The sequence below is a fragment of the Aquarana catesbeiana genome, linkage group LG02, assembly GCF_042186555.1.
Source record: "Aquarana catesbeiana isolate 2022-GZ linkage group LG02, ASM4218655v1, whole genome shotgun sequence".
Taxonomy (NCBI): Eukaryota; Metazoa; Chordata; class Amphibia; order Anura; family Ranidae; genus Aquarana; species Aquarana catesbeiana.
Genome location: NC_133325.1, coordinates 710,608,165 through 710,634,599, shown reverse-complemented (window position 1 = coordinate 710,634,599; position 26,435 = coordinate 710,608,165). Strand labels below are relative to the sequence as shown.

The 26,435-nt window shown below is 39.8% G+C and overlaps 1 protein-coding gene across 5 annotated transcripts in view; it reads left to right on the top strand.

Annotated features, from left to right (window-relative positions):
• The window catches only part of EPHA6 (EPH receptor A6), a 1,236,911-nt gene that overhangs the window by 1,013,345 nt on the left and 197,131 nt on the right, over positions 1-26,435 (top strand). For all 5 annotated transcript variants that reach the window (XM_073616994.1, XM_073616989.1, XM_073616991.1 and 2 more), the window contains one exon: positions 10,516-10,701. In XM_073616994.1, the coding sequence (XP_073473095.1) occupies positions 10,516-10,701 (186 nt within the window). The remainder of the gene's footprint in view (positions 1-10,515; positions 10,702-26,435) is intronic.

The following is a 26,435-nucleotide window of genomic DNA, read 5'->3' as shown; positions in this document are numbered from 1 at the left end:
GCTTTTAGGATTTTCTCATGAAAAGATTCTTTTAAAAGAAGCATACACTAATGCCCTGTACACAGGAGCGGACTTTTCGACCGGACCAGTCCGACGGATTGAATCTGGCGGACAATTCGACCATGTGTGGGCTTCATCGGACCTGCAGCTGACTTTTTCGGTCAAAAATCTGACGGACTTTAGATTTGGAACATGTATATTTCAAATCTTTCCGATGGACTCAAGTCCGGTCGATAAATCCGCTCGTCAGTATGCTAGTCCGACAAATGAAAACCGACGCTAGGGCAGCTATTGGCTACTGGCTATCAACTTCCTTATTTTAGTCCGGTCGTACGTCATCACGTACAAATCCGTCGGACTTTGGTGTGATCGTGTGTAGGCAAGTCCGTCGGAAGTCCGTCAAAAGTCCGTCGAAAGTCCGTCGGAAAGACCGTCGGACCTTTGATGCTGAAAAGTCCCCCCGTGTGTACACGGCATTAGAGAAATATTGTTCTTTAGTGAAGGATATCTGCAACTTACAAAATGGGTACATGAACCTGTATCGGGTAAAACAGTTTTTTTCAGTCTACAAATCTCCTTTAAGTATATGTTCATTGTACATTTAGCAATCCTTAATGCATGGTTTGGCAAAGCATAACGTTTAGATTTATTAGATGTCATAACACATTTCCATTGGCACTAATGTAGTAATGTAATTTTGCATATGTCTGTATTAGCCTATTAATCAATCTGCAGGCAGGTTTAACCTTAGATAATAATGCTTCTCGTAATTCTATTCCTATTGTGTTTTCATCAGTTCAGCCCAGTCATTTATTCAAATTATCATAATTAACGTTATTAAATAGTCAGTGTGCCATGAAATAAGGCAAAATAATGTAATTCAATATTGTTAATATTTCAGCGGCTGCCACTTAAAGCGGAGGTCCAAAAAAAAAATTAAAAACCAGCAGCTGCACATACTGCAGCCTTTTAATAATAGGATACTTACCTGTCCTGGAGTCCAGCGATGTCGGCACCGCAGTTGATGTTTCCGACAGCTGTCATGTGCTGCCGCCGCCATTACATTTAAGGGTACCCTGCAGTGTAGTCTTTTCGGCTTCACACCGGGAACCCTACTACGCATGCGTGAGGCCCGCTCCTCTCTCCTACTGGCCCGGCGACAGGGGAAGGAGGAGGGAGCCCCAGCAGTGACGTCAATAGCCGCGACTGAGGCTTCTGGAAGTTTGAAAGGATACCTGTCAAAGACAGGTATCCTGTCCCCCCCTCCCTCCCGAAAGGTGCCAATTGTGGCACCAGAGAGGGGGAGGAATCAGATGAGTAGAAGTTCCACTTTGGTACTAAGTACTGTAGTTGGATAAGCCTTCCATGTAACTGCTTGCATTTCACCAAAATTCAGTTAATTGAAAACAATTTTGTCTGCATAATGTGAGCCACCTTGAGCACAAATGACAAAAGACCCCAAATCATATTAATAATAATAAAATAATATTCATTGTGCTTTATTCATATTAATAAAGAAATAAAGCTCGCTTAAATGGCATCCTAATGCCTTTTATATACTTATCATCTCTCTGTGATGTTTATGGAGGGAAAAAGAAATACCCAGTACTTCTAGGTATTGGAATCATGTGACTCTCCACTTCTTCCTACAAATCAGAGCTGAGTGCCTAAGTGGACAAGCACCAGCCACTATCGCTGTCTAGTGGGGGAAACAGGAAACTGTGCAGAGCAAACATAGGGCTTTTCTTAGTCCTTAGGTAAAAGAAGAAGAGAAGTGGAGGATAGTATAAGCAGTGTGTGTGGTCAACATTTAAAGTATATCTAAAACCAAAAACATTTTTTTCATTTTGGACAGCGTAGCAAATGTTGAAACCCTGTTTTTTTGCCATCTGCGTTTAATTTGGGAGATGTGTCCCCATTGGAAAATGTCCCCTCTATTACATCTCTAGTAATGACCTAGAATGTTGGCTTTTCTTATACTTTCATATCCCTGTGACACCGTGTGTAAAATTTAAAAAAATGTTTACAAGTGTTTTGCGGCTGCGGTCATCCAGCAAGGTGGGGGGACATGTTGCCTTCTAGGGCACAGGTAAAGAAAACCTGTCTCTATGCAGGGTCAGTGTGGTCGCTCTCAATGCCTCAGTCATTCCCATCCTGGGTGCTCTGTTGGGTTTTCAGGTGAGTGAACAAATTGGTAGTCAGCCCAAAAACAGCCAGTTGGCAGAGGTACCCAATGGGGTTATACAATAGATAGGCATGAGTCATCTGCTTTAGTAAAAGTTTTTACAATTACTTTATTTCACCGATTAAAACATGTTTTGTGGCTTTAAATTACCACTTTAACTTTGTGATGTGATCCACCTAGATAACATCATTGCCACGAACACTACACTCTACCTAGTGGCTGATTAAAAATATTTTCCCAAGTGGAGGCGCATTTCCAGCAGTTACGAGACACTAATTTTAGTGGTAATTTAAAGCCACAAAACACATTTTATTTGGTGAAATATGAAATATGACATAATGAAATGACTTCAACTGCACTTGAAAGTGCAGTTTATTTACCTTTAGGGAATTACCTACTTTGAGTCTTTGGGTTGGAAGGTCATGTAACGAGAAATTGAAGTGCCACACCACTGCTAAGAGGTCCAGATACAACTTCCATTAAGTGTATCTGGACCTTTTAGCAGTGGCGTGGCACTTCAATTTCATATCTCATTACATTATGCTACAAGCTAAGGAGACTGTGGAGATCCTTTGGGGTGTAGAAGCCGTCTGCCCAAGAACCAAAGCATTTAAACCAAAATCAATATCTTTCATTACCAATACCAGTAAAATAACCCTACGAGTCCAGCGCTATCTTTCCACTTTTCTCAGTTGGGTTGGAAGGGTCAGCTTGGGTGGCTGTGCATCCACATAATTAAAATTGGAAATACCACTACAACATATTGCAGGAAAAGGTTCATTGTAATGCTATTCATTGTGTCTTCTATTTCTCTCTTCTTTATAAAACCTAAAAACACTCTCACTTGAAAAACCTAACTCTCTGGAGACCTAACTACATCTAGAGACTAATGAGCTGCAATGTATTACATTTTTGGTTTTGGGTTAAAATGCACTTTAACATTTTTTTTTTCTATATTTAACCACTTCCCGCCTGGCCTATAGCAGAATGACGGCCGGGCAGTGGTTGCCTTATCCTAACTGGACTTCATATGACGTCCAGCAGGATAAGCCGCAATTGCGCGCCCGCGGGGAGCGTGCAGCGCGGTGATCGTGGTGTGTCTGCACTGCAACTCTGATCTAGGTAAAGAGTCTCTGACGGAGGCTCTTTACCATGTGATCAGCTGTGACCAATCACAGTTGATCACAGTGTAGAACCAGGAAGTGCCGGTAAACAGCTTTCCTTGGTTCGCGCTGACAGGGAGAGCCGATCGCCGTCTCTCCTGTCAGGGTCATTGATTATCAGCTCAGTCACCATCAGAGGTGCCCACCACATCTGCCAATCACTGCCAATCATCTGCCAACTCATCAGTGCCCATCAGTGCTGCCTCATTGGTGCCTGTCAGTGCCCATCAAAGTGCCAGTCAGTGCCCTTCACAGATGCCAATCAGTGCCCATCAGTAAAGGCTGTCAGTACCTCATCATCAGTGCTGCCTATCAGTGCCATCTATTAGTGCCCATCAGTGCCATCTATTAGAGCTCATCAGTGTCACCTGTCAGGGCCCTTCTGTGCTGCCTGTCAGTGCCCATCAGTGCCACCTATCAGTGCCCGTCAGTGCCACCTATCAGTGCCCATCTGTGCTGCATATGAGTGCCGCCTATCGGTGCCCATCAGTGCTGCATATTAGTGCCTCGTCATCAGTGTCCATCAGTGCCACCTTATCAGTGCCAACTCATCAGTGCCCATCAGTGCTGCCTCATCAGTGCCCATCAGTGCAGCCTCATCAGTGTCCATCAGTGAAGGAGAAAACAAAATTTTGTAATAGAAACGAAGAAAAACTTTTTTTTTTTTTTTTTTTTTTTTAATTTCTGTCTTTTTTTAGTTTGTTTAACAAGAAATAAAAACCCCAGTGGTGATCAAATACCACCAAAAGAAAGCTCTATTTGTGGGAAGAATATGATAAAAAATTAGTTTGAGTACAGTGTTGCATGACCGCACAATTGTCACTCAAAGTGTGACAGCCCTGAAAGCTGAAAATTGTCCTGGGCAGGAATGGGGGAAAGTGCCCGGTATTGAAGTGGTTAACTAGCCAAAGGTTCATTTTAAAGAGACAATATCACCTGCCCATTTAGGGGAAAGTAGCAGTGGCTCCTGATACCCCCTAATTTCCCCAGTAGGTAGTGTATACTCACCTTTCTGCTTTCCATAACTGCCTCTCTGCTATGTCATACCCCTTGCTATTTTGTTCTAATGGGGCAGGGTATCCAAGTATAGGGGAGCATGTAACCTCCATGGCAGTATTCAGAGCCACAGAGGGGCAGTGGCACAAGCTCCAACACCATCTAAAACCGAAGCTTGCCCAGGGTGAACTCCTGAATTGAGGAGACAGCATGGATTGGTGGGCAAACCTTATTCAGGGTTTGGATTCTCAGGAGATCTATCATTAGAGAAATTGTCATGCACCTACTGTATTATTAGCCTTCTAAAAAAGCTGAATCAAGTTGCAGATTAGAAGTTCTAATGTCATTCTTACTAATCTGTATTCTTGTTCTTGTTCAGTAACTAGAAAATATTAAAACCAGAGACAGCCAGGCAACTAGAATTAGGTGAAGGAGGTAAAAAATGAGTCTCCAATTTTTATTCATGACAAGTACACTTTAAGAACCTCATATGATGCCAAGTGAGAGGACATCTTTAATTCATCCCTATTATCTTACTATAACAGCACTCAATGCCATATTTCAGAGCTACCATAGTTCAGCAATGTAAGAGTGTCTGTTAATGTTTTCTCACCCCTGCTCTGCAGAATATGTTTGGTTCATCTTATTATGTCATAATAATGTTACAGTAATCAAGCTCAGCGCCCCAGCACTACCACTGTGCTGAAGTGGCCACACTAATGTGTTAGCTCATTGAAAAAACTATTAAGCAAAATGTATTTTAGATGCTAGATAATTTTATAAGCATTACTTAATTTTTATTCACAATACCCCATCCACATCAAATACTGATTATCTGCATAATCCGGCTTTTACTATACACAGCACTAATGCACATGGCTCCCTTTCTGACAGTACTATGTTTAAAGAAACTTACACTTATTACATCATTATAGCACAAGCCCTGATTAGGTCTCACATATTATTAGAATGTGCCTGGCAAACATAAAAAAATGTTTACTACGAACATTTTTCCGCACTAATGATAATTCGCAACTATAATTTAGGTAAACTCCGTGATCACGCGGAACGAATGATCCAAGTATAAAACCTCTAATCTGTTAGGGTAAATAGAAAACAAAATATACTGTTAAAATGCTGTGTTGAAGCTATTTCTGTTTCATGGTGGAAATGTAGTGTAGCTAAATCAGCTTTATAAAAAGAAACAAAGTAGTGGGCAGTATGTGAGAATAGATGGGGATATTTTTGCTAGTTCTAGTAGTGCTAGATCATCTGCTACCTCCCCTGCATAGATAATACTACAAAATATGCTGATTGATGTACATGTAGGTACTGACAGGATGATATTTCAGTTATACTCCTCTTAAGCAAATCTTTTTGTGTCAGTCCCACGATCACAAGTCCTTGTAGCTGAACAGTTCTGCACACCTAAAGCTGGCACTTTGATTTTAATATCTTTAGATCTACTATTATCTTCTTGGTTCTTCCTGTGTAGCATTTATTTTTCTTTACTTCAACTGGCTTAAAAATTCTGCTTTAGCAATTCACAAAACACAGTCTCTTATGATGTTCTGACTATGATGACACGCCGCATGGCTGCAATGTCATCCCAGGTTGTGTTTTCTGAATGGGCAAGTATACACAGGGGTGGAGAAAGAGGTCAGCTCCTGGCATCGACCATAGCTGCAGTGCTGGTGTTGGCTACATTGCCAAAAGATATTAAAATTATGATTCCTGGAGTTCAACTTTAATGTGAATTAACAGGGAGGTTAAAGTAAACCTGTGCTTTAGCCAGGCACTGCATATCAACAGATTCACTTTTAAGCCCACCTTCAGGCAAATATTGTGTTCCCTCCCATCCCACTCTCTACCACCTGTTCACAAAAAATACCCTCTTACAACTTTTTACTCACTTTTCATCACTTCTTCAGGGAGTGGAGATTAGTTATCCAGAGCTGCAGACTGTGCCCACACCGACTTATGGAATCATAACCATGCTGTTTAGGTTTGGAGCCTGAGAAAAGCCTGCCACAGTGGGAGCCAATGGCGCCTTTATTTGTACTATAAAGTACAAATATAAGTATTGCAAAGATATATCAGTATTTCCCCAGTAGCAATAAAAAAGCATCCCAAGAGATTTTTTCAAATACCAGTGTAATATTCTGGAAAAGGTTAGACCAGTGTTTGCAGGGGATGTACACACAGATATACATTAACTTAAACCTGGAAGTTTATATCTAAAGGGTACTAACCTTGATTTTAACGGTACGAAGAAATATATTTGTCATTATGAAATATTAGAAGAAGTGCCTGGCAAAAATTTTTTTTTTTCCTGCCCAATAGATTTTGTTGCATTTCAGATATTCTGTTTTACATTACTCCATATTATAGATTATATTTTCACAATGCACTGGATAAAATAATATTTATGTAACCCATCTGATTTTTTTAAAGCCACAGTTTAGAACACATGCAGGTAAGGTAACGCAATAAAGTTGAGCGAAAGCAGAAATTTCCAACTTAAAGTGACCTAGCCAAGGGATGCCATTGCTTTCCTTCTGGTAAAAAATGTTTGTTGACTGGCTATGTCTAGCTTCAATACTATTGGAGTTACAGGTCCAGAGCAAGCATGCTACAAATGAGTGTCAGAATTTTTTTCAGCAATTTCTTTTCTTTATTTATATATTTGTTCCATGTCAGTTACAGCGAAAACAATGCATCAGCATGACAGCTAGGCAACTAACATTTTCAGAAGAAATGGTCAATAATGGCAGCCTCTATGACTCTCTCATGACAGGTTACCTTTGAAGAACATTTCATAGAAGACCTGGATTTTTAAGAAGTGACTGCAGCTGAGGGTGAAACAATGACAGGCTCTTATGGGTAGCATAGCCTAGCATAATTGTCCTCCTACTTATTTAGCATCATTATGTATATTACATCCTTTTTTAATATAATTTTCTTTTCTGCCTCCAGAGGTTTGAGCCTCTATTTACTGCTTTGAGTTGAAGATTTACAACTTTACCCCATTTTCTAAACAAATCATGGACCTTAGAGGAAGGTCAGACTTGACTTGATCTGACTATCAGGATCATTTTCTGACATAAGCATGCATGTAAGGGTAGCCTGAGAAAATATGTTTCTCTGTAGAACAGGGAGGAGAGATTGCTGCAAGCTATTAGGAAAAACAGTAGTGAAAAAAAAAAGGTCTTCTAATGCTGTGTACACACGACCGGACTTTCGATGGACTGAATCACATCGGACCTTTCGACGGACTTTCGATGGACTTTTCGACGGACTTCCGTCGAATCGGACTTGTCTACACACAATCATACCAAAGTCCAACGGATTCGACCGTGATGACGTACGACCAGACTAGAATAAGGAAGTTCATAGCCAGTAGCCAATAGCTGCCCTAGCGTTGGTTTTCGTCCTTCAGACTAGCATACAGAGGAACGGATTTTTCGACCAGACTCGAGTCCGTCGGAAAGATTTGAAACAAGTTCTAAATCTAAAGTCTGTTACATTTTCGACAGAAAAGGTCCGCTGCAGGTCTGATGAAGCCCACACACAGTCGAATTGTCCGACGGATTTGTTCCGTCAGACAAGTTTGGTCGAAAAGTCCGGCCGTGTGTACACGGCATAACTTGCATGACCAATATTTTTCAGAAGATCAGTCAATCAGGGTTTTCCACTCAGCAGCATTCAACCCAGATGACTGAGAGCATTGTGGTAAAATAGGAGTACTGTTGGGGCAACTCTGGGTTAAAAAAGGACTGAATTCTGCAAGATGTACCAAAAAAGGCAGGCAGAAGGCAAAAAAATAGTCACCAGTATTGCCTCTACTCCCTGCAGCTGATCCTTCTCTATTACTGACTTACAATGCCTTGTTCTGCACTGTGTCTCAATGTAGTGCTTTGCTTTATCACGTCAGAGCCTCCAAAAGTGAGCAGCATAGTAGTGATATCACCAAATCTCCATCCAAATCTCCTGAGACTAGCAGTCAGAGGCAACGGTGCCTTCAATCTCACACAGTAGATATAAATCTATAAGGCTGTAGTCACAGGAGAGCCTAGGCACACTCACATACCAGGAAGTTCATTGCTGTCTTTAGGAGGAATTCAAGACAAAAAGTAAACTTTTCAGGGTAATTCTTATGCATATTAAAACATTTCTAAATTATACCTATAACAGTTTCTAACATCTTACAGTACCTGCTTAGAATTTACAATAAAAGTTGGGCAAGCTGCCATGATTCTGCTTTACATACAAAATAAGCCCCCATTAACACTTCATTGTTTGCAGCTTAAAGGTCAATACGCCAAAATGCTCAACAAACGAAATCCCATGTTTTTAAATTGTCCTTGTTCAATTTTGAGCATTCAGCTGCTTGTAGCTGAACCTCTGAAGCTCCAAAAGGTACATGAGCTCAACTGAAGCAGAATGGGGCGTTTTTGGCCCTACTGATTTCGATGAGAGCATGTGAAAAAAACACAATTTGTATTTGTTTTTCATAATCGAAGTCTAAGAGGCCAAAAATATGCAATCTTGCCCCAAAGAAGCTCTCGTACAGCACTTCATTTGTAGCGACATCAAAACTCTACAAAAAAGCTTTAAAATCACCAAAACATGCTACACCCAAATGTAAATGGGGTGTAAGGGGAAAGGAGATGTTATTTCACTTCCTTTGTTGTTAACTTTGAAAATAAATTTCACAATGCCTATAACTACAGAGGTAAATAAGTGCTTGTTTTAAAGTGATTTTATGGCTTGTTAAGAAAATATTTTAATGCGCATAGTTTGCAAACAGGTTCACATTAAGATTTACATTTCTTTAGACCAGTGATGGCGAACCTTGGCACCCCAGATGTTTTTGAACTACATTTCCCATGATGCTCATGCACTCTGCAGTGTAGTTGAGCATTATGGGAAATGTAGTTCCAAAACATCTGGGGTGCCAAGGTTCACCATCACTGCTCTAGACCATTAATTTTGCTTAATAACAACAGACATAATTTTTGTTTCTAATTTTACTTTAAATTCTCAGCATCTCATTTTGTATTTTTTATGCAAATGTAAAGCTTATACTGTATATGACACATTCTTTGTTTCTATCTCAAATTAGCTCTTTATAACCAAGTAAAGACAATCTACAATTTCTTGTAATAACTAAGCAGGACAACATACTATTACTGCAGATTTTATTGACAGATTATTGTACTTACAACAATTGCTTGTCGGATATCCATTGATTTCATTCTAGAAATAGCAATAAATCTGGGTTTATTTTTACTCATTTTGCAGCAAATTCTTTTACTGTAAATATGTTCACAGGCTTCCAGCAATTTACAACAAGTATTAAAGATTATTTTATGCCAATGCACAAAGTGCTGCTATTTTGTATTATGGTTATGATTTGGATTGTAGAATAGAAAACTTCACGAAAAATACATTATTTCAATTCTTGTCCTATTACACTTTTATCAGGCTAAAGGTCAATGGAAATTCTGCAATTCATATTACTCCCCATTTTGGTTTGTAACTGCTATGACAGCATTTTATAATGCTTTTATTGTTATTTTAACTTTAATTATTCACTATGATTACAAAAACTAGCTAAATTATTGCAATTACTTATTAAAGCAAGTTTAGATAACCTGGACCCAACAATTATTGGAAGAGATAATAGGGACAGGTATATATTATTTAAAAAAAATGAATAAAATGAGAGTTTATGTTTTCAAAGAAAATATTTTTTCCCAGCCTTTTTAATCATTACAATGCTTAAATATGCCATTCTTTTCTGTTTTTCCATGGGACCACACAGCAGCCTGGTTATTGCTTTATTAGTAATGTTTTCCAGAGAATGGGCATTGATCCCCATTTTCTTTGGTGGGTTTCAAGTAAGACCCTGCATTATGTACCTCTCTGGTTTGCTTTAAATTGTTTGAGCAACTGCCACTTTCTGATTTTCCTGAGCTTCACCATTTTGAGGATCTTAATATCTTCACATTGCCATCAAAACAGAGACATTGTAGAGATGTGGCAAGATTTGACACTATGAAATTTCATAGTTCTTCCTTGTTTACTTCCCTTCTTTTTCGCTTCCTACCTCCCATGACACATCACAATGTTTGTGCTCTTTATATTAAAACCAAACTATCTTTTTAGGGGAATTTGGAGAGGTATGCAGCGGAAGATTGAAGACTCCTGCAAAGAAGGAAATCCCAGTGGCCATTAAAACTTTAAAAGGAGGTTACATGGACAGGCAGCGCAGAGATTTTCTCAGAGAAGCAAGTATCATGGGACAGTTTGATCATCCAAATATCATCCGACTCGAAGGTGTTGTTACAAAAAGTAAGTACTACTGTCTTTTTGTTGTGCATGTAGACAAGACACTTGTTTTACACAGGGCAGCTCCATCGATCAATCCCTAACTTTAAAAAAAAAAAAACACATATGTAATGTTCCAAATTTCTGTAAAGCTTGTATTAGAGCCACAAATACATAATTATACAGTAAATACTATATAGGTTGTTTGTAAAGCTAAACATAGTGAAACATGGTTGCAGTTTTACGAATCCAACATTGTTTTTTCCTAAATATCATATATATCATGCAGGTCTAAACTTGTGTCACATCTGTATGGAGTAAAGCAGAAATTAACAAGATTTAATCCACATCTCTGGCTTCAACTCTGTTCAGTTGCCTAAAGTTTGCCATACAATTTCAGACAATTTTGGAAAATGATTTCCCGAACATCGGCTGCATCCACTGTTTGGGTATTCTGACAATTGCGAACTCCAGCTGTCACAATACAATAACTGGTAGTGCAGATTTGTCCACCCCATTCTGTTTAGCGTGGATGGAGGAATCACGTTAGTTTTTTTGTTCAGCCTGCACGCTAAATAAGAAAATCTATCACGGTATGGCCAACTAAAATCTCCAACCCCCCTCAAACCTCAGTCCTATTAGTATTTTATCTTCAGAGGACACTACCACCACACAGCTGACATCATTTGTAGGCATTACCATACGCTGGGAGGAGTAATCAGGATTTAAAAAACATCAGCGTCAAGCATTGGACATTGCTAAATTGTCTGCCCCTATAACTACTCCCATGGGCTGAACATTTAAAGAGACAGCAGAAAAACCTGAAAAGTTAAAACCAGTTATCCCTGGAACTACAAAAGATATTGGAAAAATGTTTCTGCTGATATCACTAGAGACTTGCTAGGTTACCATTTAGTGTGATTTTATACATGTGCCTATAACTGAGCTTTAAAGGGAAACTCATGAAACAAATTTCCTGGAAGGCAGCTGCCAGGCTTTAGCCTCTGTGCTGATTTTTATTTTGGGAGCCATACCGTAATCTGCATAAAAGCTGATTACAGCATTTTTTATGATAAATTATGCTTTGGTGCCAATACTTCAGAACCGTGTCATCTTAGCTAGAAGCTCTGAGTGCAAAGGGCATAGAGAAAGACTTTACTTCAGGTCCACACTGCCTTGGATTTTCAACATTAAATTGATCCAAGGCTGCGCTGAAATGATGTGGTACTAAGGGCCCACTGCTGGAAAATAATGTCTTATCATTGTCCTGGAACTGGATGCCTACTAGGAGTCATTTTGGTAGTGGTATATTAGCATATTCCTGGAGTATGTCTGTTTAAATCTTTGTAGACCTCTAATAAAGTTGAATCAAACTGTTCTGAGAAAATGGAATAAAGCGCAGCATATGATATAACTGCATTTATTTTATAGGCTTTTATGTGTAAATGTGCCTTGTTTGAACATATTTAAATATATCAATGTCACCATTAAAAGATGAGCCTTGTTCGTATAGTGTACTTAATGCTAGTACTAATGCATGGTGCTGTATTAGCAATGAGAAAATATGTAAAAGCTACAGTAACCTTCAACTCCTTTGACTAAGCATCTCTTCTCCCTTTATAACTGTCTCTGCTGCAGGCTTTTACTTGTCTTGCAGCTAATGAGGCCCTAAAACAATTTTACAATGCATTTAACTGCTCTCTTGACCAAAATCATCTTTTAATTACCTTTGAAACAGCAACCTTTTCCCCTAGTCTGGTCTGAGATATGTCTAAAGCCCTTCTGATTACAACTTTACTGCACTAATTGCAGCAATTACCATACAGTCTCAGTGCAGACATACATTACCTGTATCCACAGTATCTATCTATCTATCTATCTATCTATCTATCTATCTATCTATCTATCTATCTATCTATCTATCTATCTATCTATCTATCTATCTACCAGACGGAGGCACTTGGGGAAGGGGGTAGGAGTCCGGTGACGTCGATGTCCGTGACGTCACCGGATCTCCGACGGAACTCCCTGAAGACCCAGAATCCGGCGGCGAGGTGAATACCGATCAAAAGAATTTTGATTGATCAAAAAATTAACGATTAATCGAGGAATTAATATTTCATTTCCCCGGCCCTAATATATATCATCTTTCTTTTTATGTATTTATAATATCCATTCTTTTGTCTGCATTACTAAATTATTGGTATACGTTTAACTGTTTTTACATATTGCGACCAGTCTTCCCAGCTCAATTAAAATCTGCACACTTCAATAAATTTGGCCATAGACATCTATAGCCAAATAAAGACAAGCCTTGAGCACGGGAACACATTTTTTATCATGCAAAAGGTAAAGTATGATTGTATAATACCACACACATAGACAGATGTGGTGATCCTTTCACCAAATTTCCCACTGCTTCAAAACCAAGGTTACAGTTATTTAATTAAGTGTCAGTATAACCTAACCTGGCCAATAGTAGTACCTTGCATGGCTACATTATATCTGTTCTAAAAAGAAAATGCCTTAAATGCATATTAAAGTAACTTATACATGTTACATTCAATTTTAAATCAGTATGCTACTAGCCAATGATTTCCTTTTCGAAGTCTAAGTGGCTACGCCATAGAGTGCCAGATTGGGGGTCTGATACCTGTAATTTTGGCAAGATCATTTAGTTTGCTTGGAGCCAGGAGGACACCACCGCTCACTGCTCACTCACCGCTTCTGCAGGCTTTTGAGAGATGCATTCACTTCTGGCTCTTTGTGATTGTACTTAATAAACTTTATTAGGGTTAATGTGCAAGGTTGTTGGCCCTGTTCTCTCTTTACGAGGATCATTTCATATATATATATGGTAGTCTTAAAAAATAATACCAGGCACCAAGTAAAAGCAATCAGTTAACTACTAATGGCGCGTACACACGGGTGTACTTTTCGACAGACTAGGTCTGGCGGACTTTTCGACGGACTTTCTGAATATACGGACTTGCCTACACACGATCAACCAAACTTCGACGGATTCGTACGTGATGACATACGACCGGACTAAAACAAGGAAGTTCATAGCCAGTAGCTGCCCTAGCTTCGGTTTTTGTCCGTCGGAATAGCATACAGACGAGCGGACTTTTTGACCGGACTCGAGTCCGTCGGAAAGATTTGAAACATGTTTCATTTCTAGGTTCGTCAAACTTTTGGGGAAAAAAAGTCTGCTGGAGCCCACACACGATCGAATTGTCCGACGGACTCCGGTCCGCCGGACCAAATCTGCCGTAAAGTCTGCTCGTGTGTATGTGGCATAATGCTAGCTATCAAAAATATCATGCAAGTTACTGTTCTCTGCATATCATGAAACCTGTTTTCACAGATTCACTGGGAGTCTACTTCTTGAAGCTTTTGTTAGGCAGCTTCCTTTCTCGCTGCCTCCTGTATCACCATTATAACTTCCAAAGCAGGCTTAATTCTAATTAGTGGCTAAGAAACTTTTTAGAGTTGGCTTTTTTTTTTAAATTAGGTCTTCTGTATGAAAAAGACTCCAGTGGGTGTGGTTTGGAATAGCTTTCCTGCGTCATAAGAAGGTGTTCTCAGATCACCAGGTTGCTGAAAAGAAGAAGGTTGGCGCATTCTATTACAGCAATGCCTGGATGAAAAATGAAATACTGACTGCATCTCTAGGTTACATTTAAAGTTCTGACTGGGGTGTACAGTAAAACAGATACATACTGGCTTAGTTTCATGCTGGATTTTATTGGTGTCTTTTCTTTTGATAATGTATCTTATTGTAAAGAATTTTTGTTCCTTTAACTGTGTAAGTTTCCAGGTATGATTTCATAAAAGTTAAAAGAAATATCATAGGCTACCTGTCTTACATTTATTTGAACTATAGATACAGGTGAAATCTCTCTATTTATCCCAAGCCATGTGTCATAGTTCTCAAATTTTTTTGTGCTTCCCCAAACTTTCTGATGGAAATAATGGATAACCAAGTTACAATGAGTCAAACGTCAAAAAAGTTGTTGAAACATTGGACTATTGAAATCACATACAAATCTAACTCTATTCCAAGTCCAATAAAAGAATGGGGAAGGGGTACAAATATCTGTCCAGTTTTTATTGTAGTCTGTGTATCCCTTGTCACAGGAGGTGTCAATGGAACAGGAAATAAGGGCTAAACATTGAAGACACCTTTAGCAATAAACACTTGGCAGACGTTCCATCACTTCATCAGAGCAATCAAATAGTTGTATAGCTGTTTGTGTCTTCATTGGAAATATTTTTCTATATTTCTTATATCTGCCAGAGAGACAAAAAGCAAAGCAAAATTTGGAAACACAGACAACATTAAAAACCTGAGAGATACCCCTTGCCTACTCTACTCAGATCCTAAAACAAAAAAATGCTGCTAGTGTTGGGACTTAATTGGATCCTACAGGAATGAGTGTTTACTGCAAAAATCCCTGCAAAATATAAAGAAAGTAAAAAATTCCATCCAGAATTCTATACAATAATATAATCATTGCCCATTCTTCCATCATTGGGGGCTCTGTGCCATGAATCTTTCGGCAGGTAGCATATTTATAATTGAATTACTCACTGGTGAGAACATCAAACCTATATTGGAGAGGGGAAGAGGTAGGTCAAGGCCACAAGAAAAATGTGGTAGGTGATGCAGGGGATGTAGTCGTACATAGGAGTCACCCATTATGTTTTTGCCTGTGTAAATGCCCATGCACAGCCTGTCAACACTGGAAGGGAAGACATCAGGTTTCATGTAATTTTATATGACTTTGACCTGCTAGCATTGACATGAAGTGGAGGGGAAGTCACATCTCAGTGACAGAACAGTGTTGCCAACCATCAATATTTTTACTGGTAGCCAGTAAAAAATGGGTACTTTTCTCCTGCCAGTAAATGCCAGTGACAGGTCCGGAGCAGGCCGAAACCATCTGATTGCCTGGAAGAGAGAAGGGGTAAAGGGCCGCAAGGCCTTAATTCAGACTTTACAGGCAAGATGGACAATGATATAGTACAAAAATATATTTTATTAACAATAAGTCATATCAAACAGGTCAAGTAAAAGAGAATTAAAAACATACGATAGGCATATGATAGTAATGAGTATCTAGTGTAAACAGGAGAGTTGACACCAAATAAACGACAGTGAGCCCCTGTGTGTCAACGCATTTCACTGTTTTGCTTCGTCAGGACACACTTGTGGGTAGTTGAAAGGAACAGGTCTCACTTGTCAACATAGAAATATCTCCACATGGAGAGCTTACAGATGATCACCCAGGAATCACCGTGTACAGCAGGAGGCAGTTTCTTACTAATACCAGCGACCGTGTATAGGGCTGATGGCGTAAGGATAAACAGATATGAATATAAACTCCTATGGTTCGCCGGGGGAGGAAGGAGGTACACCGTGAGTATCCAAATAATTAAAGGGGGAGAGTAAGAGAAGAGAAGGGTAGAACAAACACCCTTCTACCTCTTTTTATTCCCCAGTAACAAGGGATTCAACAATAATCCATATGGACAGATATATATTCCTTCCAAACTGGATATATCAAACTCTCCTATACCTGCCCACAGTCAGTATAACTATATAGGCTCCCTAGGTGTGTTTAAACAGGCCATAGTAGCATGAGGTTCACTGTTTGTTCTTGGGGGAGACACTGAACCTCATGCTAAATCAAATCCCCAATTGTAATTCTTCATAATACTTTTTTTTACACAGGTGGAAAAGTGAATGCTTCATCCATTAGGTGTTTTCATGCAAAAAATACAGTTTTCCAAATGGGTGCATGGTGGTCAAAGTGCAAACATTATGTGCTTAGCACATTGCTGTACAATGCTCTATGGCAACGCATATCTGATGCACATGCATTGCATTGCAACACATACTGTAGTAATACATGACCATGTTTTGTGGTGTGCTGCATTGGAAAAAAAAAACTGTTCAAAAAGAAATGAGCTGTCTTAATAGAATGTGTTAACAGGAATGGAGAAGTGTGAATGGGCCATCAGACTTTACACATCCTTTGCTGAAACTGTTACCTTCTGTTTGGAGAGACTTCATTACATTTACACTATATTACCAAAAGTATTGGGACGCCTGCCTTTACATGCATATTAACTTTAATGGCACCCCAGTCTTAGTCCGTAGCGTTTCAATATTGAGTTGGTCCACCCTTTGCAGCTATAACAGCTTCAACTCTTCTGGGAAGGCTGTCCACAAGGTTTACAAGTGTTTGACCATTCTTCCAGAAGCGCACTTGTGAGGTCAGGCACTGATGTGGACGAGAAGGACTGGCTCGCAGTCTCCACTCTAATTCATCCCAAAGGTGTTCTATCGGGTTGAGGTCAGGACTCTGTGCAGGCCAGTCAAGTTTCATGTGTAAAGGCATGCGTACCAATACTTTTGGTAATATAGTGCATTTCCCATTAATCCCTGCCTGAAGTCACCATCCTTACATTTGTATCCAATGGAGTTACTCTTTTTTTGTGCTGCTGACCAGAAATATCTGCCTTGTGCTGGTGAGGTGACAAGAACATAACAATACTGTCCAGGAGTCAGTGTCCTGGTTCACTAAATATTCCATGATGCTTTAAAAATAACTTACATGCCAGCTTCATATAAAATGCATTACTCAGAAGCCTTTACCTAGAGAGGATTATTTTGCTCTTGCTACTCCTATGACATCACTATTGTATGTAGTTAACAGTGGGCATCTTGTGCTACTATCCTCTCTTAGGTATGACTTTTAGTTTGTAAAGTTTAAAAAGCCTGACAGGTTCACTTGAACAGATTCCTATTATTCTGAATGTGAATAATTTAACTTGTTTCGTCCCGGAGAAGCTTGGGCTTGTTGTTGCGGAGAACGAGACTGATTGATTGACATCTCTCAAGGGCAAAATACTATTTTAGTTATACCATTTCCAAAATGTGACAGAAAAGAAATTAATATATGAGCCCAATAGTTAAGCTGGGAATGATGAATGTGACAAGGTGTAAGGAAGAAAAATTACTAGCATCATTTATATTGAATTCAAATATTACAATAGCACAGAAAAAGCAAGGATTTTATCGAATAAAGCAAGCTAGTGTGATTTTAGTGATGTAAAAATTAAAGCCGCCATCATGTATAGTGGAAGGACTCGTCATGTGATAAATGTACATGTCACTCGGATTCCAATAAGTATGGATGGACTCATCTGTTGCACACCGGCTGTACAATTATCACCATCACATTGCAGGCACACGAACTATGGAGGGGCTTACAAGATTTATTATTTAGAATGACTCTCAGTATTCCTGTCGTGCTCCTTACTCAGAGGAAGGCAGCTGAAAATAATGTCAGTGCATGCTGTGCCAACTTCATGTCACAATACAGATCCCTTCATTGTGTTAGGCTGCCATACAAATTCACTTGTCAAAAGCTGAAATGTTCTCAGTGGCTTAAAGGGAATTTATGACAAAGCTAAATACCAGTCTCAGAAACCTCTGATGGAAGCTGCCACCTTCGGACTCACAGACTGCATACTAGTTTTGTAATAGGGTGATAGGTAGAGAAGTAAAGACATAGAAAACTCCCTGCAACAGAACAAAGTGGACAAGAAACAGACCAGGTACAGAGCTTGGCGACTGTGAGAAAACATATGCGCCACTCAAAACGCTTTTAACCACTTGCTGACCGCTGCACGCTGATATACGTTGGCACAATGGCAGCGGTGGGCAAATGGGCATACCTGTAAGTCCCCTTTAAGAGCTGGGGATAGCAGGCGCGCCGCCGTGTACAGCGTGACCGTGCCCGCGGGACTGGTGGACTCGATGTCCGCCGGTCTCCCGGCGATCGTGTCACGGAGCCTCAGAACGGGGTAGTGCCTTTGTAAACAAAGCATTTCCCCATTCTGGCTTGTGCCATGACAGAGATTACCGCTCCCTGTCATCAGGAGCGGTGATCGCTGTCATGTGACTAAAAGCCCATCCCCCCACAGTTAGAATCACTCCCTAGGACACACATAGTGGCCCCACCCATGTTTCCGCTCCATTCCCTTATTTAATGGCCTTTCATGGTATTCAGACTGTGTCTGTTGAGAAAGAAGCATGACTTGCAGTACATCCAAGTGCGCATGCTCACGAAACGCGTCCACCTCCGATGACGTCATCCCCCTGCAGCCAGCTGTCCTTTGTGTTCCAAGCCTCGTTCTGAGGCCGCCTTCTACATCTGTCGGAAGAGACACTGCCACCGCTTACAGCAAGGATCATACATGGCACAGGACTTGGGAGCGTCATCTAGACACATTGACACCATGCTCATTACCTCCGTTCAAATGTGAGTTGATCTTATTGTGTTATTAAAGTTGTGTTTTTAAAATAACGACTGCACCCAGAGGCGCCTCTCCACAATTTTTTTACAGCCCCAGGAACATGGTTTCTTTCCTATTATGATGGCAGCCCTGCTTGCTTTTTTTGGACATTTTTTTTACCCCTTTCAGCATTACCACATAGACTTTATCAGCCTTTGTATGCTATATGGACCGTCTACAACTCATAATTCTATTTTAGAACATTTATTTATTAGCAGATCTGCACTGGGAGTTATATGAATCCTGAGTAGTTGCGCTTACACTTGTTACCGCACTTAACCCCTTCATCGCCCGCTAGTGGTTAACCCCTTCCCTGCCAGTGTCATTTACACAGTCATCAGTGCATTTTTATAGCACTGATTGCTGTATAAATGACAATGGTCCCAAAATAGTGTCAAAAGTGTCGCACGTGTCCGCCATAATGTCGCAGTCTCGACAAAAATCGCAGATTACTAATAAAAAAAAATTTTAACTAAAAATGCCATAAAACTATCCCCTATTTTGTAGACGCTATAACTTTTGCGCAAACCAATCAATATACGCTTATTGCGATTTTTTTTTTTTACTATAAATATGTAGAAGAATACATATCGGCCTAAAGTGAGGAAAAAAATCGTTTTTTTATATATTTTTGGGGGATATTTATTATAGAAAGAAGTTAAAAAATAATGCGTTTTTTTCAAAATTGTCGCTCTTTTTTTGTTTTTAGCGCAAAAAAATAAAAACTGCGGAGGTGATAAAATACCACCAAAAGAAAGCTCTATTTGTGGGAAAAAAAGTACATCAATTTTGTTTGGGTGCAACGTCGCAATTGTCAGTTAAAGCGACGCAGTGCTGAATTATAAAAAGTGCTCTAGTCAGGAAGGGGGTAAAATCTTCCGGGGCTGAAGCAGTTAAAGAAAACCTGTGTTTGGCATATGCCAATAAACAGGTTTACTTTAAAGTGTTTGTCAAGGCAAAAAAAAACCCTCTTGATCTGTCAGAAATGCACTCAGCTTCTTAGCCCTACAGAGGGATGACAACACACACTATTTATATGGTGTCAGCCCTGCCCAGTATCTTTTGATAAGCTACTCAACCACTCTCAATCTCAGATATCTACAACATAAGGGCTAATCATTCTGTAGTTCAAGTTAGGTACTAACTAACTGAAAATCACATATCGCCATTGCTGACCTCCTTCTGATAATTTGCTCTTCGTTACACCCTTCCAACTAAACACATGAGGTTGGATCTGCAACCAGTCCTAAAGGGCTGTCCACTCTGAAATGCAAAAGACGATGCTGGACATGAGCTAATGCATAGCTCCCCACTGTCCCTGATGTCGAGGGACTGTCCCTGATTTGTATATAAAATGCAATTTTTATCTTTCAAAAAATGTTTTCCAGTGCTAAACCTTTCATCCAATTTCTAAGTTGCTGCATTTGTAAATTTCAAAAGCCAATATAAAGGAATAGTGGTGGTTAAAAAGCACTTGAGGGTTTAAAGTGATTGTAAAGGCTTTTTTTTTTTTTTTTTTAATAACAAACATTATACTTACCTCCTCTGTGTAATGAAAACAAGGCTGGGGGTTGAGGGGTTTTTACGGTGCCAAAAGGAGTACAGGAAGAATCCATAAATTAAAAATAAACAATGAATTTTATTATTACAAAGTTAAAAGATACAGAATAAATGTTCACAATAATAACACATATCTGGTGGTCATAATGGTTGGTAGATTCAAAAGCAGAGGTGAATACATTGCACACTAGCCCAACATGTTTCACTAATTGCTTCTTCGGGGTATGTGCAATTCAGGATAAGATTCAAGTAAAAAACACAACGATTGCCACCAACAACAAACCAGGCCAGGTTCAACAATCCTCCAAAACAAACCCAGGTATGAGGAATGCGGTCAGAGTTGTGGTCATAGAGGACAGAAGGGCCGGAGGGCTATACTCTACCATGCGGCGCTTATGAAACTGCCTTATTCCCTGCACTTAACTCTATGCAGGTAATTCTAAGTTGCCCTAAAGTTCATTTCTATTCCACGGACAGAAAAGTACATCATTTCCTTCTCGCCCTTCTGTCCTCTATGACCACAACTCTGACCGCATTCCTCATACCTGGGGGAGGAGGAGTGTACTGAATGGCATAGAATGCATTCAGATAAAAAAACCTTCTGCCTTTACAACTCCTTTAACTAGAAAAAATAAGTGTGGCCTCTGTAATCAATTGCTAGAGGTAAAAATATTTGGAGGCTTGTACCAGCCCTTTATCCCTCTCCACCACCCCATTCATGTTTTTTCACTGATCCAACATTTTGTGGCTTTTTAAGTCCACAGTATACTTATTATTTTTGCCCTACTTATCCAGATTTCAGTTCATCGTGCTTGTTAGTCCCCCCGAGTCGCCGCGGGGGACCCCCCTTTGGTGGTGACGCCTTGCACGCGGTGCCTGCTGGGATACGGGTAAGCAGCCTTGCTCTTTCCCCTTGTCTACACAAATTTTGTCCAATTAATATATTGTATTAAGCCTTTTATTGTTTATGACATTGGGCAACTATATAGTTCTTTGATCATCTGTTAATTAAAATACAGATACCCTCCTGACGAAGCGGCTACAGTCCGCTAAACTAGTTGAGATGTTATCCGTGATCAATTGTCCCACTGTGATCCCCCCCATCTGGGGTTAATTATTTTGTTGACATATATGAACTGCTACCTTTTTTTAATTTGTAACTGATCATTTTTTTCTGTATCAATAAAACTTTTGCATTAATTTTATATTTGTAATACAATTGAATTTTATTGCCTTACTGTACCATGATAGTCCAATTGCCCCCATGTCCTCGTGGAAGCCCGGTTGGGGACCAGGTTTCCGATCCCTTTATATCTAAACTCCTTTAACTAATCTTTGACTTGCTATGGGGGCACTCAACAAGAGGGAGGGGCCCAGAGTGGACCCAAGAAGAGAAGGATCAGGGCTCCTCTGTGCAAAACCACTGCACAGAGCAGGTAAGTATGTCATGTTTGTTATTTTTTTTTTCAATCAAAATGTTTCCTTTACAATCACTTTAAATTTTACAGAAAATTACAGATTAAAATGGAAAGGTAAATTATAATAACATTCAGTTACAATGTATTGTGTAGTAATATGGCATATGTAGCAATTTTATATACTATATTATTTTTTTATTTGCTATGTTTTGTTCCACGCAAGTGGAGTTACCTTTTAAATGTTTTAGGATTTTTTTACTTACAATTATGTGTGTTTAATATTTGTACCTGAAGTTTAGCTTTACGCTAACATTTAAATCAAACTCACACTGGGAGCTTGAAAAGCTGGTTGTAGATGCCTGCAGCTTGTGTTATATCTCCCCTGATATCAGGGATTTCTACACAAACTCATATCGGATTGAGACAAGAGGGTTAAAAATGTAGAAAAATACTTGTATTTGCTATAATAAGGCCAGCATTGCCAATTTACTGCTGGATCATATCATGTGGAATTGCCTTTAAAGACATGCTAGCTCTGAAAAACAAATTGTGCCGATAAAACAAGATTAAACAAAATAAAACATTTTAGTTTTAGCGAATTGTTGGCTTGCTATGAAATAATGTGTGTGATTATTGGGCTGCCGATAACAGAGAGGAGGAAAGAGAAGGTAGAGGAAGAATAATGCAGGCAGATGTTACACCAGAGCTTCTTATCTCATGGGGAAAAAAGTATTTTCTGATGTGTCCTCTTGTTCCTCCCAAACATTCCTCCCAAAAATGGGTGTCTACCTTACCCTCAGACATAATATTATTACCTGATATAGATGGAAAGGAGGGCCATCTGCCTGATAGGGGAAGACTGTGTACCCAACTGTGAGTATAGGATTGTGTATATGGGATTGTATGATTTATTTTTATTTTTTTGGTTGAACTAGATGGACTTGTGTCTTTTTTCAACCTGACTAACTATGTAAGACTGTTTATTATCAGCTTTATGGAATTTGTTGCAACTAGCGCCTAAACCAATGCAGCCTCCATTTGCATTATGTCATTTCTATACTGAACACGTCTTCCTACCCAGTCTTCTTCTCTCCCTGCACTGTGTCAGCAGACAGAATACAACACATAAGATTAGCATTCCCAAACCACCTACTAGACACATTAATGTTCAGACACTGGAGCTGCTAAAATAGTTTGTGTCCCAGATAGCTGCAGTTGTCTCTCCTCCAGTTTTATGTCAGTAGGCGTGTAAAGTATGTGGCTGCAGTTCATGATACCAGTCTACAGGAGAAAGTATTAGAAATGTGAGCAATCCCTCTCCAATGCATAGCCATTGTGATTTCAGGCTGGTTCACACTTAAAGCAGTTGTGCTTTAGTACTAGCTCATTATGAAATACTTACCTTAGAACGAGGCGTCGGCATCTGATCCCGGTCACCCCCACTGACATTTCCCCCTCGGCGTGTCTTCCGGGTTCACGGCTCCGGCACTGTGAGTGGCCGGAGCTGCGATGACATCACTCCAGCGCATGTGCATGGGAGACTTTCATCTGGCAAGGTCTGGCAGCGTCCGCCGGACCTTCAGCCAGACCTTCACAACACATGCGCTGCTGACGTCAGCAGTTGCATGCAAAGTGAATATCTCCTTATTATAGGATTACCTATAGGTAAAAATGTAAAAAAGGGTATACAAGCACTTTAATACGGATGCGGCTCACAGCAGGGGTCTGGTGTGTTCTAGGGAACACAGTTAACCCCTTGATCGCCCCCTAGTGTTAACCCCTTCCCTGCAAGTGACATTTATACAGTAATCATTAGCTATTTTTAGCTATGATCGCTGTATAAAAGTTACATGCAAAGTGAATATCTCCTTATTATAGGCTTACCTGTAGGTAAAAATGTAAAAAAGGGTATACAAGCACTTTAATACGGATGCGGCTCACAGCAGGGGTCGGGTGTGTCCCCGTTCCCTGTTTCAGGGAAGAAACAGGCCCAAATTTTTGCCTGAATTCGCACAGGACCTTCTGCAATTCGCTCTGCAGCCATCCCGAGATGTGTGAACCGGCTCTAATGAGAGCTGGGAACACTCTCCTGTCATGCGAATTGGATGCAGGGAAACATCCAATTCGCACTAGTGTAAACCCAGCCTCAAGGTGCAAAAAGGATAACTATCAACTTCTAGATATGGGGAGAATTTACTAAAGGCAAATAAACTGTACACTTTGCAATTGCAGTTGCACTAATTATCCACAGAGTGTAGTAACTGTGGTAGCAATAGGGGGAAAAGCGAACTTAGGACCTTAATATCATGAAAAAGAGGGGGGGAGGTTGGGACTTTAAATGAGTTGCGCATTATGCAGCCCAATCACACTCACAGAGGTGCAAACATATGTATGTTTATCAAGAAACAATAATCAACATAGCAAAAATACGCATTGCATACATTAGACATAAAATAATCGCATATAGACAATAAATCTATGTATATACAACCATGGGACATGGGTAGGTACAATTATGCATCTTAATCCCCCAAGCAAGATAAAAGTCATGTGAAGTAAAAAACATCTGAAAATTGGTCAATGTGTGTTTGATGCATCAAAGGTAGGCCCGACGCTGCGTTTCATGGACTTCAATCCACTCTTCAGGAGCCAGATGCATCTAAAGTCTATAAAAAATATATGAAAAGCAATATAGTTTCATGGGTCTAACAAAATCAGCAGAAAAGGGGGAAATGTGGGCATAATGGGCCATGCCAAAAAGGTTACTCACATGATAGCCAAAACTGGGACCGTGCGACAAAACAAAGCCGGGGTATTTTAAGTCCTAAGTTCGCTTTTCCCCTTATTGCTTGCATTGATTAGGGATGGAGGTGCTCATGATTGTAGCCCATCGCTCTCTTATGGCGGATTCCTCCCGGGTCGTAATTCAGCATGCTTTATATGGAACGTTTATTGCACTGACAGTTCACATACTTTGATCTTTTACTAGATGCATCCGGCTCCTGAAGAGTGGATTGAAGTCTACGAAACTCAGCGTCGGGCCTACCTTTGATGCATCAAACACACATTGACCAATTTTCAGATGTTTTTTACTTCACATGACTTTTATCTTGCTTGGGGCATTAAGATGCATAATTGTACCTACCCATGTCCTATGGTTGTATATACATAGATTTATTGTCTATATGCGATTATTTTATGTCTAATGTATGCAATGCGTTTTTTTGCCATGTTGATCATTGGTCCTTATTAAACATTCATATGTTTGCACCTATGTGAGTGTGATTGGGCTGCATCATGCGCACCTCATTTAAAGTCCCAACCTCCCCCCTCTTTTTCGTAGTAACTGTGGTAAAGCTTTACTTTGTAAACAATACACAATCAGGTGCAAGAAAAATGTAAAAAAACAAAACAAAAAAAAAAAAAAAACACAATTTTTCTTGTACATGATTGGATAATGGAAATCAGCAGATCTTCACCCCATTTTTTAAGCTCTGGGGACAATTATTGTAGCTGCTAAAGTGCACTAAAGTGCATAGTCTATTTGCCTTTAGTAAATCCACCCCAGAGTTCAAAGGACAATTGTACCCTTTGATTTAGGTTGTTGTTTAACCGCTAGCCAACCAGCTGACCAGCCGCCGCAGTTATACTGTGGCAGGTTAGCACGGCTGCGCAAATCGCTGTAGGTCATACGTCGCTCCTTTAAGACAGAGCCGATGCATGTGCCCGGCAGGGCACCCGTGATCACTCATGACAGAGCAGGAACGTGGATCTACACACAGATCTACATCCTGTCAGGGGGTGTAGAGACAGATCGTGTGTTCCTAGTTTATAGGAACACCGATCGGTCTCCTCCCCTAGTCAGTTCCATCCCACCCACAGTTAGAACACACCTAGGGAACACAGTTAACCCCTTAATCGCCCCCTAGTGTTAACCCCTTCCCTGCCAGTGACATTTATGCAGTAATCATTAGCTATTTTTAGCTATGATCGCTGTATAAAAGTTACTGGTCCCAAAAAAGTGTCAAAAGTGTCCGATCTGTCTGCCGCAATGTCGCAGTCCCGATAAAAATCACAGATCGCTGCCATTAATAGTAAGTAAATAAACAAATAAATAAAAATGCCATAAATCTATCCCCTATTTGGTAGATGCTATAACTTTTGCACAAACCAATCAATATACGCTTATAGAATACATATCGGCCTAAACTGATGAAGAAATTTGTTTTTGTTTAGTTTTTTTGGATATTTATTATAGCAAAAAGTACAAAATATTGTTTTTTTTTTTTTTTTTAAATTGTCGCTATTTTTTTGTTTATAGCGCAAAAAATAAAAAACGCAGAGGTGATCAAATACCACCAAAAGAAAGCTCTATTTGTGGGGAAAAAAAGGACATAAATTTTGTTTGGG